At 42.1% G+C, this 14,116-nt stretch overlaps 3 protein-coding genes and 2 non-coding genes across 5 annotated transcripts; all 5 read left to right on the top strand.

Moving 5' to 3' along the window:
- Positions 1 to 252: 252 nt before the first annotated feature.
- Positions 253 to 4,211, top strand: klf11a (Kruppel like factor 11a). Its single transcript, XM_084699440.1, has 4 exons — positions 253 to 422; positions 1,630 to 1,875; positions 2,070 to 3,027; positions 3,159 to 4,211. Exons 1-4 carry the CDS (start codon positions 378 to 380, stop codon positions 3,452 to 3,454), a joined length of 1,545 nt encoding a protein of 514 aa, XP_084555566.1. The 5' UTR covers positions 253 to 377; the 3' UTR covers positions 3,455 to 4,211.
- A 1,746-nt stretch (positions 4,212 to 5,957) lies between these two features.
- Positions 5,958 to 10,010, top strand: rrm2 (ribonucleotide reductase M2 polypeptide). Its single transcript, XM_084699441.1, has 10 exons — positions 5,958 to 6,242; positions 6,508 to 6,576; positions 7,137 to 7,283; positions 7,376 to 7,492; positions 7,600 to 7,733; positions 8,053 to 8,147; positions 8,250 to 8,383; positions 8,626 to 8,730; positions 8,824 to 8,937; positions 9,615 to 10,010. Exons 1-10 carry the CDS (start codon positions 6,150 to 6,152, stop codon positions 9,765 to 9,767), a joined length of 1,161 nt encoding a protein of 386 aa, XP_084555567.1. The 5' UTR covers positions 5,958 to 6,149; the 3' UTR covers positions 9,768 to 10,010.
- LOC146287159 (small nucleolar RNA SNORD94) lies at positions 7,809 to 7,946 on the top strand. Its single transcript, XR_014762363.1, has one exon. It is a non-coding gene; the product is annotated as a small nucleolar RNA SNORD94 (small nucleolar RNA).
- On the top strand, positions 9,022 to 9,159 carry LOC146287158 (small nucleolar RNA SNORD94). The gene has a single exon (XR_014762364.1). It is a non-coding gene; the product is annotated as a small nucleolar RNA SNORD94 (small nucleolar RNA).
- Positions 10,011 to 10,117: 107 nt separating the features above from the next.
- On the top strand, positions 10,118 to 13,868 carry lgals8a (galectin 8a). Its single transcript, XM_084699442.1, has 9 exons — positions 10,118 to 10,318; positions 10,585 to 10,673; positions 10,788 to 10,998; positions 11,499 to 11,618; positions 11,743 to 11,793; positions 11,889 to 11,915; positions 12,016 to 12,104; positions 12,259 to 12,424; positions 12,587 to 13,868. The coding sequence occupies exons 1-9, from the start codon at positions 10,280 to 10,282 to the stop codon at positions 12,734 to 12,736; spliced, it is 942 nt and encodes a 313-aa protein (XP_084555568.1). The 5' UTR covers positions 10,118 to 10,279; the 3' UTR covers positions 12,737 to 13,868.
- The last annotated feature ends 248 nt before the right edge of the window (positions 13,869 to 14,116 follow it).

Here is a 14,116-nt window from a genome sequence, read left to right as displayed (position 1 = left end):
GCCGTTTCAACCTTTCCCCTAGTTTTCGAGCGCCGAGTTCACCGGGTTTACTCTGACACCGCTGACTCCTCCGTCACGCCCTCCAACAGCCACGCACCCTGTTTCCTCCAATCGAGCAGTAGTCACGTACTGATCACGCACTTCATTCGCTCTCATTGGACAGCATCCGCTACACCTTTGTTTTTGATTGGTAACATGTTACCACCCGCCAGTCTGCTCTGAATTTTGTTTCTGTTTTTTTTTCTCCCGTCGCCCCGTTTGATTCACTCAGCTGAGGCCAGTCTACGCTATTGGCAACAGCAATACTTGAATGTGCTGAGGACTCATTTGATTAGTCGCCTTGCTTCCGTCTGTTTCTTTTTGACCCATACTTCCATATGCTGACTTTTACATCGCAAACTAATCCACAGCAGCCTTTTCGGGTAAGTTTGTTATTTTAACTATTAAATTTTTTAGCTAAATCAGTCAAGTTGTTATGGATACTGTTATGTTGACTAAATAGTGTTTACAATTTATGTGTACCATAATTTATAGCAGTTGTATGTTATCAAGCAGCCATGCTCATCTTAGTGCTGGTATGTCATGGCAGGCTGGTTTATTTAAGGTCAGGCGCAATAAAATGTATCCATACCCCTCAGCCAGAGTAACGGTTACTGTATCATTTATGGGATCTCGTAATGCTACATCCACTGAACATTTTATTGTTATGTTGTAGCCCAAATACATAGCTACATTGGATTTGTATTTTAGGGGGCACAATGAAAGGAAAAGAAACAGAACATTGTGTTTATTTTTGTATTTATGTCCAGGGACTTGGCTGTGTGCCTGTTTGGATGTAAATCTGAGGCATTTCCAGTGAATGGCTAGTGTTTCTTAACATCTTAAACATGCTTTTTACAAAGCTCAAATTAAGAAAGAATAATATTTATGCAATTCTGATTAGAAGGTATTGTTGAGTTACTGTTTTTTAGGTGAACATTGGATAGGGATTCCATACTGGTTTCAGAATTACATGCTTGCAATTGCCCAGGAGTGTCTCCAACCTCAATCAGAATATATGTTTTTTTTCCCCATGGAAGTATTCATGGTGTTTTCTCCACTAAACTGTCTGATGTGGGTACTCTCCCCATGAACCACACAATTGTACATGCTAAACGGGGATGGGGGTAGTTAGTAGGAGGGAGGTAGGGGGGATAGTTGATCCAGCACGTCACACACTTCTATCTATTCTTGGTCAAGGGAGGTTCCCCTCCCATGTCCAATGTTATGTGAGACACTGGGTGTACCCTGTCTGCTGGCTGTGCTGCAGTGGGCCCCTCTCTCTTCCTCCACCCTCTCAGGCAGCCGCTATACGTGCAGTTAAGCATTCAGCAGATGCCAGCCAACTATAGTATGTAGCCGTAGTGGCCTCTGAAGACCCCCTTGTTCATGCCTAAATAAATAAAAAAGTTATAGATGTTCCTGTGTGGAGACAGTAAGCCATGATCATGAACATGGTACTTTTAAGTAGGCCATCCTTTTACAGTCTAGCTTACGTGTCGTATAGAGGATGGATGTCAATTGTGTTAAAGAGAGCAGCAGTGAGCAATGCCAAGGACTAATATGCCTCCATCTTGTGGCCTCCTTCAGGCTGACCTAGCGGATATCAGAGTGGTGATGATGGAGAGGAACAGGGATGACAGTGAGCAGTCCTCCTGTAGCACCTTCGAGTACCATGACCTGGAGGCTGCCGAGGCACTTGTCAGTATGAGCTCCTGGGGTCAAAGGTCACACAAACCACGCCCGCTGACCCCTACCTCAGACTCCTGTGACTCCCTCCTTCAGCACAGCGAGATCAATGACTCTCCCAAGGACCTAATCTCACTCTCATCGTTGGTAAGTGAAATCCTATGCCACATTAAGAGTGATGTCTGTCTACAAGTGTAAAGGTAGAAACCCCAGAGGAAAAACAGACATGAAATTTGACAATGAAAAAGGTTATTTTACTGAATCAACTAGGTTAATAAAACACAGAAATGTTTTGATTAAATGATTTTGATTTTAATGTATGACTCCTCCCCATGTTTCAGTGCATGACTCCTCCTCACAGTCCCAGCTTTGCTGAGACCTCCACAACCACGGCTGTCCTAACTTCAACTTCCACTATGGCCAGCTCAGTCCCCAGACCAGTCCTCACCCGGCCCAGACTCTGTGTAGGTCTGACCCACCAGAATGCTCCTCACCTAGGCCCACAACTTGTCACCGCCACAATCTTTGAAGGCTCACACTCTCAGTCACCAACAGAGGTGTCCACCGCTCTTGCAGGTAGAGCCATGGCAACCAGCGTGATCAGGCACACGGCGGACAGGTCCCTCAGTCACAACATTCCTCTTGGTTCCTGTGGCCAACAGACAGACACCACCTCCTCCTCACCTCAGACCAGCGTCTGTGCCACAGCTCATGTACCTGAGGCCTGCCTAGTGCAGGCTAAACCACAGAGCTACACTGGCTCATGTATCGTAGAAGACAAGAACGGAGGCCCATCCTCTGTTGACTGTGCAGGTCCATGCACTCCTACCCTGGCCTCTCCATCCCAGTCCGCCCCCGCGTCCTCGTCTCCCATCTCCAGCTCGCCAGTACTGTGCCAGGTGTTTCCAGTAAACGGGCGGACAGGGATGATCTCTGCGTTTGTCCAGGCCCCTGTCCAGATGCAAACCCAGGGTCAGAATCCGATATTACCCCAGACGTCCACCTCCTTCCCACAGCCTCTTCTGGTTGGCTCCCAGGTGACTCAGGGGACTGTGATGTTTGTAGTGCCGCAGCCCCCAGTGTCCCAGGCCCATTCATGCCCACAGACTGTGGTGACCCTGGGCAACACCAAGCTCCTTCCTTTGGCTCCAGCTCCAGTTTACATGTCCTCAGGCCAGAGCAGCAGTGCCTGTCAGGCTGACTTCTCTCGCAGACGAAACTACGTCTGTAACTTCCCAGGCTGCAAAAAGACCTACTTCAAAAGTTCCCACCTCAAAGCTCATCTCAGAACTCACACAGGTAGGCATTATACATGACATTCATAAAATGTTAATTAATATACTGCATTTACTTGAATAGTGACTGACAACAACAAATGTAATGTACTGTATGTGTTACTAACCAGTTGCTTTGAATGTCTTCCTGTCTAGGTGAAAAACCCTTCAGCTGCCATTGGGAGGGCTGCGACAAGAAGTTTGCGCGTTCTGATGAACTCTCCCGCCATCGGCGAACACACACAGGTGAAAAGAAGTTTGTGTGTAATGTGTGTGATCGGCGTTTTATGCGCAGTGATCACTTGACCAAACACGCTCGTCGTCACATGACCACAAAGCGGGCCTCCGCATGGCCTGCTGACGTCCGCGACCTCAACAAAATGGCTCTGTCAAAGGGTCAGCTGACCAGCTCCAATCTTCCTCTCAGTGTGCTGGTGTCTGCCTCCAATTAGCCCAATGTACTGTCTACCGTCACACACCACCTCAGGAGTATGTCTCACCAACCCCACAATGGAGAAATGAAACAAACCAGAAAGGCTGCTACTCATTCATGGACAACAACAAAAATATTTGACTGACCTTGCACTGGATATATGTTAATTTTAACATGCTTATTTTGTACTTTCCATTTATGTTATCATGTTTACTTAATATGTAATGTTTAGCAAAATGTATGCACTCTTTTTGCCAAAGCCTTTGCATTGTGCTTCTCTTTTACTTCTGTTATTTGTCTGTGATTGTAAATATGTACAAACCAATATCTATATATGAATGTCCTTTGTATTCCAATCTGCATTTATTGATACATTAATAATATTATCGGTATTTTAAAATGTCGGCGGACAGTATTCCTCACTGTGATACTACCAACTTTCCCGCTATACATATTTAATAAATAATTGTTCTATAAATGCTGTTTTTGATAGCTTGAACGTTTTTGGCATAGTGTAGCCAGTATAAAAAAATACCTCATGTTATAATTGATAGCATATGTGAGTAATCCATTACTGGATATTATGGTCACTGTTGGGTAACGTGCTGTCCCTTGTGCAGTTTGACAAGCTTTGTATATTCAAGTTAAATTACCTTACAGTGTAGGCAATGGTTCATGACTCTTGTCTAACAATAATAAATAAAAAAAACATCGTAACTAGATTTATCATTTTTGTCTGCACCGTAGCCTATATCAGACGATGAGTTACTGAAATGGCATTTCACAATACCCTTTTATATAAAATGTATAGTTAATAAAATAAAATAAATCGGGACGAAAAAGTTTTAAAAAATGGTCTAGTGGAGGACCAGGCTGATAGACAGGTTAAGAATGGCAAAGGGAAGCAGATCTCACATCTGCGGGGTCGAAAACTCAGAAAAATACATTTTGAATCTATAAACCCCCGCAGTCGTCGGTTTGACGACACAACATTACGTATCCCGTTACACAACTACAGTCAACCGCCATCCCAACCCAGTAACAACGTTCCTCGAATCACATTGCACCTTTTCAGAGCTTGAAGGGGGTGTGACCAATTGGAGACGACGTTTATCTGGAAACGTGATCTAATGACTTCTACTGGCTGACATGGTACCCGCCCATATGCCTTACTGACCGACATTCACAAAATTGAGAGAAAGAAAAGAAGAGGTCCGTGTAAGCGCCTTATCTCAAAACGAACTCAACAGCACACCTTAGTGGGTGTTTTTGTCGTTAATAATAAAGGCCTAATATTTAAAATATGGGACCAACGTGGCGTTTAGGGCTGCACAGAGAATGAGAGAAGTGTTACTATGCAACTGACCGGTGTATTATTGACACTAAATAGGTAACCTGAGTCCTAGCTGTCGATCTCGGCTCCTTTCCTTTCCCGGGAAACAGGTGCGGGTAGATATTTCACCGCCAAACCAATAGGCGGAGACAAACTGCCTTTGTCTGAGCCACGCCACCAACAGCTGACAAAACAAGGGATACGAGTTTAACAAAGAACACTTATAAAACGAATTAAAATACATGTATGACATCAGCTATATCTACAAGACAACTGTAAGACTGATAATATTCAGTTTATTGATATGTAGGCTATAATGCTCTTATGGTTCTTCGGCACTTATTTTGGTTGTTCCCAATGTGCTTGTTTTAACTACCCGCAATGTTTTGGGGGCTAAATTGTTATTATCAGTGACCTAGATGCACTTTGTAAAGCTCTCTCTTGGAAGTCGCTTTGGATAAAAGCGTCTGCTAAATGAATACATGTACATGTAAATAATCGCTCTGGTTGGATGCATTTGTGGAATAAAAAAGCATATCTACAGAAGAATCTCAGAAGAATCTCAGAATAACTGCCTAAATAACAGTTAAAGGAAATATTATAGGCCTAGGTCATTGATTCATGGCATATTTGGATCATGTTTGCTGGTATTTACTATTTCGTAAGTAGCCACTTTTGGTGGGGATTCCAAAGGAACTGGTTCCACCCCTAATGGTGGCGGGAACCACAGGACAGACATTTGTTTGATGTCAACTTAACGAAATATGATATGTTACAACCACAATGATAACGTTATGGTATAACGATTTAACTTTTGTAAAGTTCAGCAGCAATTGGTAATTTACTTTAAACGCTTAAAGTATGTCAAACTGTGTCATACTAGCACCAGGCATCATAAGCAAAGCAAACCGTCATAAATTCCATCCTTTAGTTCCCGTGGATTATGTCCTGTAAAATATATTTCCTAGAATCGGAATGTTGAATTAATGTATTTATTTTTAGCAAATGAAAACAATTAATCTGCGCGCCCTTTCCTTAACGTTTTGTAACTTTCCACCGCCTTGATTTTGTAACACAAACAAAGCCGCCATATTGGGAGGAGACACATGTGCACATAACGCACCCTGATTGGTCCAATGAACTCTCCAGCGACGAATCTAAACCAAAGCATGGCTTCCATTGGTTGTTTCAATCGAGCGCCAGGATTTCAATAAAAAGGGAATGCCGAGCAAACGTTCACATACTTCCTCAACCAGAACCCAAAGAAGAATATTCGCATACTTAAAGAACTCACCGGCACAGTACTCGTTGCCAGACATTGGATCCGTTTTTATATTAATTTCCTTAGTTTTTAATTTGCTTACTCGTCTTTCGATTGAAAATGCTCGCCGCTCGCTCTCCTCTTGCTAAGAAGAACGAAAACGCCATCATCTCTCAACTTGATAACATAACACTTATTGACAAAGAGAACACTGTAAGTAAACATATTGGTAGTTAGAACTGTTAGTTCTCATCATGATACATTTACGAAGTTTAAATTCTGTGATAGACGTTAAAGCAGTGTCTGCATTTGAAATAAGACCTGGTATACCCAGAGCCACTGCTCTTTTTATATGGCTCTGGGTACACATACAAATCGATATTTTCAGTTTAACAGCATTGGCTGGATATAGCTATAATTTGCTTGTGTGCTGTGTGAAAAATGATATGAAACTAGGCTATTCATTGTCTTTTTTTAGCCTCCCAGCTTGAACCACACACGGGTTCTTGCCTCCAAAACGGCGCGTAAAATCTTTGAAGATCCTGAGGTAAGCAAGTGGTTTAGCTATCTTAACTATGCCTTTATTTGCCGTGGCGGTAGCTTTCGCTCTAGTTAGTTTGGCTTGCTTTTTAAACAATGCAATTGAGTGCTAAATGATATTAGTATTTTGCCTTCAAAATAGCGTAGGTAATTCTTGCACTGGTGGACCATGTTGGCGCCAACACTTTGGTCACTTGCAATTGGCAGCTATTGGTCTGCCTATAGCATATATTTCTAGAAAAATCTTTTCTATATTATGAATTTGGACCAAATGGCGCCTGTAAACGCTCACATTTTGCCAGTTTTGTCGAATCTGCCTCCACGCAAGCACAGGTAGGGAACAGTCTTTGTTCCGGTATATCAGCGGTCATGTAATTTAAGTTGGCTAGTCATTGTCCGCACCTTTACTATTCTAACTTAAAACATACACTTGATTAATAAGAAACGGATGGTAACGTTGAATGTTTTAAGAGTTTGCTGCAATTATATATGTATGAGCTAACTTCGTCTACACGTACATTATTCCTGAATGGCTAGCTTGATTTCCTTTTTTTTATCCGTTCGCAGGATAAACCAAAAACGACGAAAGACAGCACACAGGATGAGCCACTTTTGAAAGACAATCCACGTCGTTTCGTAATTTTCCCTATTCAATACCATGACATTTGGCAGATGTACAAGAAGGCAGAGGCCTCATTCTGGACAGCGGAGGAGGTAAAAACATGCTTTTTATGCTAACAAATGGTACTTCATAACTTCCTTCCCATTGCTATGGAGAACATTTTTGATGTTCCACCCCCCACTAGGTTGATCTATCCAAAGATGTGCAGCATTGGGTGTCTCTAAAAGATGAGGAGAGGTACTTCATCTCCCATGTGTTGGCCTTTTTTGCTGCCAGTGATGGGATTGTCAACGAGAATCTGGTGAGTGGTCTTGAGGGAAAGGGTTAACTGTAATTAGTCATATTGCAGCCATGTTTGGATGTCCCTTGTTTTTGGTTCTGATTTTGACCTCATTTATTTGCCATTAGGTGGAGCGCTTTACACAGGAAGTCCAAATCACCGAAGCGCGGTGCTTCTATGGCTTCCAGATTGCCATGGAGAATATTCACTCCGAGATGTACAGCCTGCTCATTCATACCTACATTAAAGACTCCAAAGAGAGGTCCGTCTTACCGCTATATTTTTATTATTCACAATGAAACGTATCCAAATTCAGTGTTTGTATATGGTAGATTCTATGGCGATGATGAGACGCGCAGGGGTACGGACCTCAGCTGATAATGGGAGCTGAGTGTTGGTGCTGTATCTCAGCCCAGAGGGCATGTGGTCCACTGGCTGGGGGTGCCGACACGATAAAGACGCCCGACTGAGCCTTGTCATGCCGCTGTTGGCACTTCTGTTCAATGTTTTTGTTCTTTGTAGTGTATCAAGATGGAATCAAAATGTCTCATAATGGGAGTGTTCCCTTTTCTCACTATCAGAGAGTATCTCTTCAACGCCATTGAGACGCTCCCATGTGTCAAGAGGAAAGCTGACTGGGCGCTGCACTGGATTGGCAACAAGAAGGCTGAATTTGGTATGTTTGGTTGCTAACCAACTACCACAGCTGGCTCTTGAATGATGCAAATAACATCAGGTTTGACCTGTTCGTCCCTAATTTTTGATGCTTGTGTTCCAGGAGAGCGAGTTGTGGCCTTTGCTGCAGTTGAGGGAATCTTCTTCTCTGGCTCCTTCGCTGCAATCTTTTGGCTGAAGAAGAGGGGTCTCATGCCTGGCCTGACTTTCTCCAATGAGCTCATCAGCAGAGATGAGGTTGGTCTCACATTTACATTTAGAAATACTTAATTTGGCAGCCAGCAACATGAGGAAGGAAACATGACATTAAATGTGAAACAAATAGAACTGAAAAAGTAGGCAAATGGTTGTTGAATTGTATTCACTTTGATTTAACACAAAGCAAAACCCAATGCTTCTCAACTGGCATGTACCATAGGCTGACTCCCTTTGCAAACATTATGGTCCGTCTAATGAGTTAATTTATTTTTCTTCTCCAGGGCCTGCACTGTGACTTTGCATGCCTCATGTTCAAGCACCTGTTGAACAAGCCTTCAAAGGAGACTGTTACAAACATAATCAAGGATGCGGTGGAGATTGAACAGGTTTGTGGACAAGCAGGGTGCTGTCTACTTTGGAAAAAATACAAATATTTGCATCAGAGTGGTTTTTTTCATCATTCTGTGTTCTTTTGTCAGGAGTTCCTTACTAAAGCCCTGCCTGTGAAACTGATAGGCATGAACTGTGAGTTGATGAAGCAGTACATTGAGTTTGTGGCTGACAGACTGATGCTTGAGCTGGGCTTTGATAAGGTAAGAATGGCCCACAATATCATCCATTGATGTTCTGACTCAACAATTGTTATTATATGGATTTCTTTAAGTAAATGCATTTAAGAGGCGATGATGAGGCGCACAGGGGTATGAACTTCAGCTGATAATGAGAGCTGTGTGTTGGTGCTGTATCTCAGCCCAGTGGGCATGTGGTCCACTGGCTGGGGGTGCCGACACGATAAAAACGCCCGACTGAGCCTGACCCATTACCAGGCTTGAACTGAACGATGGATGTGTACCTACATTTATGAATTTAGCAGATGCTTTTATCCAAAGCGACTTCCAAGAGAGCTTTACAAAAGAGCATAGGTCACTGATCATAACAAGGTAGTCCCAAACATTGCAAGCAGCCAAAACATGAAGCATACAGTGTGAAAAACTAAACAAGTGCCAAAGGGAAGACCCATAAGAGCATGCAGTTATACAAGTTACAAATTAAAGCAACATGAACCCCAAAAAGTGCAAGATTGTACCTGTAGAAATAATCAACAGTAAAATATTTCGCAGCGAGTACAAGAGTTAACTTTGTTATAACTAACCTACAAGAGCAACAAGTCTCTCAATAAGACTAATTGTGATCTTGGAGGAACCTATCCTGTTGGATGTGTTTTAACCATGCATGCCCTAACCCGTGTTTGTACTATTGTATTGTATAGGTGTACAGAGTGGAGAATCCCTTTGACTTCATGGAGAACATCTCTCTAGAGGGCAAGACCAACTTCTTTGAAAAGAGGGTGGGGGAGTACCAGAGAATGGGTGTCATGTCTGGCACCACTGACAACACTTTCAGACTGGATGCTGATTTCTAAAGCCCTGTGAAGGCACAGTGACACTTAATGTAAAGACACTTGAAGAGGACCTGGGACAAAGTGGACCACCTCCTTATACTATTACTATTTTTATTCTGTTATATTAGATTTTTTATGCTGTTGTATAGATGTATAACATTGTCACCCCTGCAGTAAATAAATTGTTTTAATTTGTGTGGCGCATATGTAATGTGTACCATTTGATTTTTTTATGGGGAATTTGTAATAAATTTCTGAACGTCATACGTGTGAGTGAATGGCATTTACTTTGTGAAAAACGCATGGTTGTCTTTTGGTTGTTAAACGTGCCTCAACGTCTTATGTTGATGATGGACGTAATGGGTTGTGAGGCGGAGCTATAGTTGTCCTCAAATGTTATTGGTTGAAAGACCATCGTCATACGCATATTTAGTATAAGGAAGTAAACAAGGCTGTTAATGAAAAGCTCGGGATACTGGTCTGGCTCGGATTCTTAAGCAGTGTGCTGACTGTCAAGTTTAACTTATTTAAACATGTCGATTACAACTCCGAGACAAACATTCATGAATCCGGTGAGTTGTTTAGATAGACTGTCTGATTATAGGACCATACCTCTTCTAGTTACACCAGCAAAGATTAGTTAGGCTAACGACAATTAGCTACACGTTGGCTGCTAGCTACTAGCTAAGCTAGATAGACATGGCTTCGGTCAACACTCGAGCGAATAGAAACACGAAAAGTTCGACAAACCAATGTTGGCATATGGCATTATTAGCCAATTAACTGTAACCAAGAAAGTGGTCTGCCTTTACATCCAAATCTTCACTTTGCCCCACAGACCATCCCCTTTGCTGGGACAATCCTTGGCGGCTTGCTACCAGGGGAGATGGTTATTATTCAAGGTTCGGTTCCAAGTGATAGTGAAAGGTAAATTCACATCGAAAAGTCGTACACGACTAACTCAATTATAACAAAGGGGTTACATGAACAAGAAAGAGATAATTCACTTTTATCAGACTAGTTTATGTATTTTGTCCTCAGGTTCCAGATTGATTTAACATGTGGAAGCAGCACAAAACCGAGAGCGGACGTGGCCTTTCACTTCAACCCTCGATTTAAGAAGTCTCCTTGCCTCGTCTGTAACACACTGCAGAGAGAACGTTGGGGCAAGGAGGAGATATTCTATAAAATGCCTTTTGCACTTGGGGCCTCCTTTGAGATCATAGTATTGGTGCATCAAGATGTGTTCAAGGTGAGAGTTTCAAACAAACAAATCAGTGCTATTTAGATAGGATTGTTGCTTTCCTGTCAACCCCCTTCATTAGAATGAAGCAGGGGCATAGTTTTTTTTATGTAGGTGGGACAGTCTTTTAAAATAACTGGATCCGGCTGTTAAATCATTTTAATAATACTGTTATGTCTCACACATGTATAATGAACCCTATTCCCCTGGAACAAAGAGGGTTCGGTTATTGTTCTGAAAGCAAGATCTGTTTTATATAATTATGCAGACAGACTCCAGAAGCCAAATGATCTCACTTCCTTGTCTTACTGGTTAAACAAACAATTCAAAACAGCTACTTAGCCATAAGAGGGTAAATCCTTAATTTCCAATTCCCTTTACTTCCTTTTTGGGTGGAAGTTGGAACATTTAAAGCCATCTCCTGTCAGAAATGTTCAGAACAGACAAATGTGAGTAATGTGACCTCATCCCTGTTGGGGTTGATATGTGTCCTCTTTTCCCTACCTCAGGTTGCTGTGAACGGGGCACACATGCTGGAGTATAAACATAGACTTGATTTGGATAGAGTGGATACTCTGGCCATATCTGGAAAGGTCAATGTTCAGGCCGTAGGGTTCATCCCAAGCTCTGTGAGTAGGCTGAATGCTCATCATGTTTTGTTAACTGTAAATGAAATACTTTTTTTTATATCTCAATCTGTTACCTCTAAATCATACCTGTCAGGAAAATGTGTTTTGTGATCCAAATTTTTAGAAGTCAATTCCAACTCCACCTGATGTAGTGAACCAAGTCACACAAGCGAATGTAAGGAATTTACGGAACTTGTCAGAATTTCTTTTTTTTTTGGGTGTGACGCATATAACTTCCTTCTGAAAAGTTTTTTTTCTGATTTTGGACAGGCATTGGTTTCATCATCAGGTGACTTTGTAAGTTTGTGTCTTTTTTTACATTTTGTACGTCAAAACATTTCATGATTTACGTAATATACCAAAGACATCAAATGTGACTTTATCATTGCTTTCCCAGAGCCTACCTTTTAGAGGGAAACTGTTAAAGGGGCTGAGTCCAGGACACACCATCACGATCAAAGGACACACCAGCCTCTACCCACACAGGTACAAACATTGTCAATGATGGTTAACAAAGTAGCAGTAAAAAATGCAAATTGCTAATCCCTGCTCTGGCATCAGTAGCTACTCGTACTGATTGTGTTGTCCCTGACCACCGGGTGTGTCATGTTTTCTTCTGTGGTGTGTGTTAACCTTGCAGCTTCTCTGTGAACCTGAGAGTGGGAAACACGGAGGACATAGCGCTGCACCTGAACCCCCGAATGAAGAACGGGGTATTTGTCCGCAACTCCTACCTGAAACAGTGCTGGGGTCCTGAGGAGAAGTCTTTGCCCAACTTCCCCTTCACACCCGGGGAGTACTTTGAGGTGAGCAACAACCCATTCTTATGCAAGTTTTACTGTTGTAACCCCCCCCCCAGCCCCAAACTCAGCAGTCTCTCATGCAGGACAGACAAAATCACAGTTCTTCATCACACTTTCATTGCTCGTAAGTCGTTGTGACCCCATGTCGTGTTCTGTTTGCTGTAGATGATCATCCTGTGTGAAGCCCAGCAGTTTATGGTGGCAGTGAACGGCCTTCACCTGCTGGAGTACAAGTACAGAGTCCAGGACCTGAGCCGCATCAACGAGCTGGAGGTCCAGGGAGACGTGCAGCTACTGGACGTCAAGATGTGGTGAAGGCTTTCGTCACTCCACCTCCACAACCGACCAGAGATCAACACTCGCCCTCTGAGAGTCCTCCAACTCTGGGACGACCCTCCCCAGCGTGTGCAGCTGAGCAGCTTTCTCAAAGAACACCTCACTTCCCCTAACTCCACCCAGCTAGGCTGCAAGGCCTCTACCTGGTCCTTCATATTAATTCCTCTGTGCATGAATGCTTTGAAATGTAGCACTATTAATGAAAGTGATGTGGATGAGGTATTCATAAATACCTGAATATAGCAATTTGCTGTGAGGCTGACAAAATGTAATTAACAACTGGTCTGTAATCTGTTGAGTCAGATATTTCTAAACAGAGCAGGTCAATACAAATTATGTGATTATTAATTTATAAAGGCCAGCATGATTAGTTAAAGATATTGATCTGTTTCATAAGTGTGTTTACTGTAATAGCAATAGTTAATCAATCATTTTGATCACTGATCCTCAAAAGTCCTCAAATGAATTGTAACCACTCAGATGTAATGCATATTTTAAATCATTGTGTTTTGCTTTAACGTGTGTTCTTCTGTTAAAGGCATCTAATGTAATTACTGCTTTGTATTAGTAAGATACACTGCATTTGTTGCATTGCTACATTTCCATTCTAATAACAGTTTAGGGCTACTGCTAAGTACATGTATAATCTAAACCTGTCAGGGACTCAGTGTATATAAATACTTATTGATGGTGTTTTATTTTTTAGCTATCTTGGTTACTTTGGCAATTTGACCAAAATGAGGATCATGTGTCAGACAAAAGCAGAGGAAACAGAAGAAAGAGTTGTGAAATCAGGAAAATGTTAATAAGTTTATACCGTTCATACCCAACAAAATGATGGTCGCACACTAGCAAAGAGTCTCACGAACAAAATGTTGTATCCATCACCCTCCTATGCAAGCATCCACAGATCATTCACACTATGATCATTTATTACGTGCCTACCCCGACTGTGCATACCTGACACACCTGTTTTGGTAAACATTTGTATTGTATTGATTAATATTCATTTTTATCATAAAAAAAGCAATACATCACGTCATCGATCATGTCTGTATTTTGGAAGATGCTCATTCTTTGACCTTAATAAAATAACTTTGTGGATCTTCAATGTGGATTAGAAAATCTGTCCCAACAGAAAGATCCTATGAGCAAGTGATGCTGAATTGAAAATGTAATAATAATGCATATACAGTTGGTTTAAGGTAAGGTGTTAGCCTCAGCCTTTATATCCACTAGAGAGCACTGTGAAGCTTTCAATACACTGATGTTAGCATTAGCATCGCCTCACTAGCCTAGCACAGGATCGCTTATCTTTACATGACAATGTTGTCAGAGGCCCCAATCCACAGAGGTAAG

This window comes from Hypomesus nipponensis, chromosome 6 (assembly GCF_054491055.1).
Source record: "Hypomesus nipponensis isolate SF chromosome 6, ASM5449105v1, whole genome shotgun sequence".
NCBI lineage: Eukaryota > Metazoa > Chordata > Actinopteri > Osmeriformes > Osmeridae > Hypomesus > Hypomesus nipponensis.
This window is presented reverse-complemented; position numbering and strand designations above follow the sequence as displayed.

Excerpts from the sequence above, each read along its gene's own strand:
- klf11a (XM_084699440.1), top strand. The coding sequence starts at position 378 with ATGCTGACTTTTACATCGCAAACTAATCCACAGCAGCCTTTTCGG. Across the intron at positions 1,876-2,069 it reads TAATCTCACTCTCATCGTTG|TGCATGACTCCTCCTCACAG; the intron begins GTAAGTGAAATC and ends CCCATGTTTCAG. Across the intron at positions 3,028-3,158 it reads TCATCTCAGAACTCACACAG|GTGAAAAACCCTTCAGCTGC; the intron begins GTAGGCATTATA and ends CTTCCTGTCTAG.
- rrm2 (XM_084699441.1), top strand. The coding sequence starts at position 6,150 with ATGCTCGCCGCTCGCTCTCCTCTTGCTAAGAAGAACGAAAACGCCATC. Across the intron at positions 7,284-7,375 it reads CATTCTGGACAGCGGAGGAG|GTTGATCTATCCAAAGATGT; the intron begins GTAAAAACATGC and ends ACCCCCCACTAG. Across the intron at positions 8,148-8,249 it reads CAACAAGAAGGCTGAATTTG|GAGAGCGAGTTGTGGCCTTT; the intron begins GTATGTTTGGTT and ends CTTGTGTTCCAG.
- lgals8a (XM_084699442.1), top strand. The coding sequence starts at position 10,280 with ATGTCGATTACAACTCCGAGACAAACATTCATGAATCCG. Across the intron at positions 11,794-11,888 it reads ACCAAGTCACACAAGCGAAT|GCATTGGTTTCATCATCAGG; the intron begins GTAAGGAATTTA and ends GATTTTGGACAG. Across the intron at positions 11,916-12,015 it reads TTTCATCATCAGGTGACTTT|AGCCTACCTTTTAGAGGGAA; the intron begins GTAAGTTTGTGT and ends TTGCTTTCCCAG.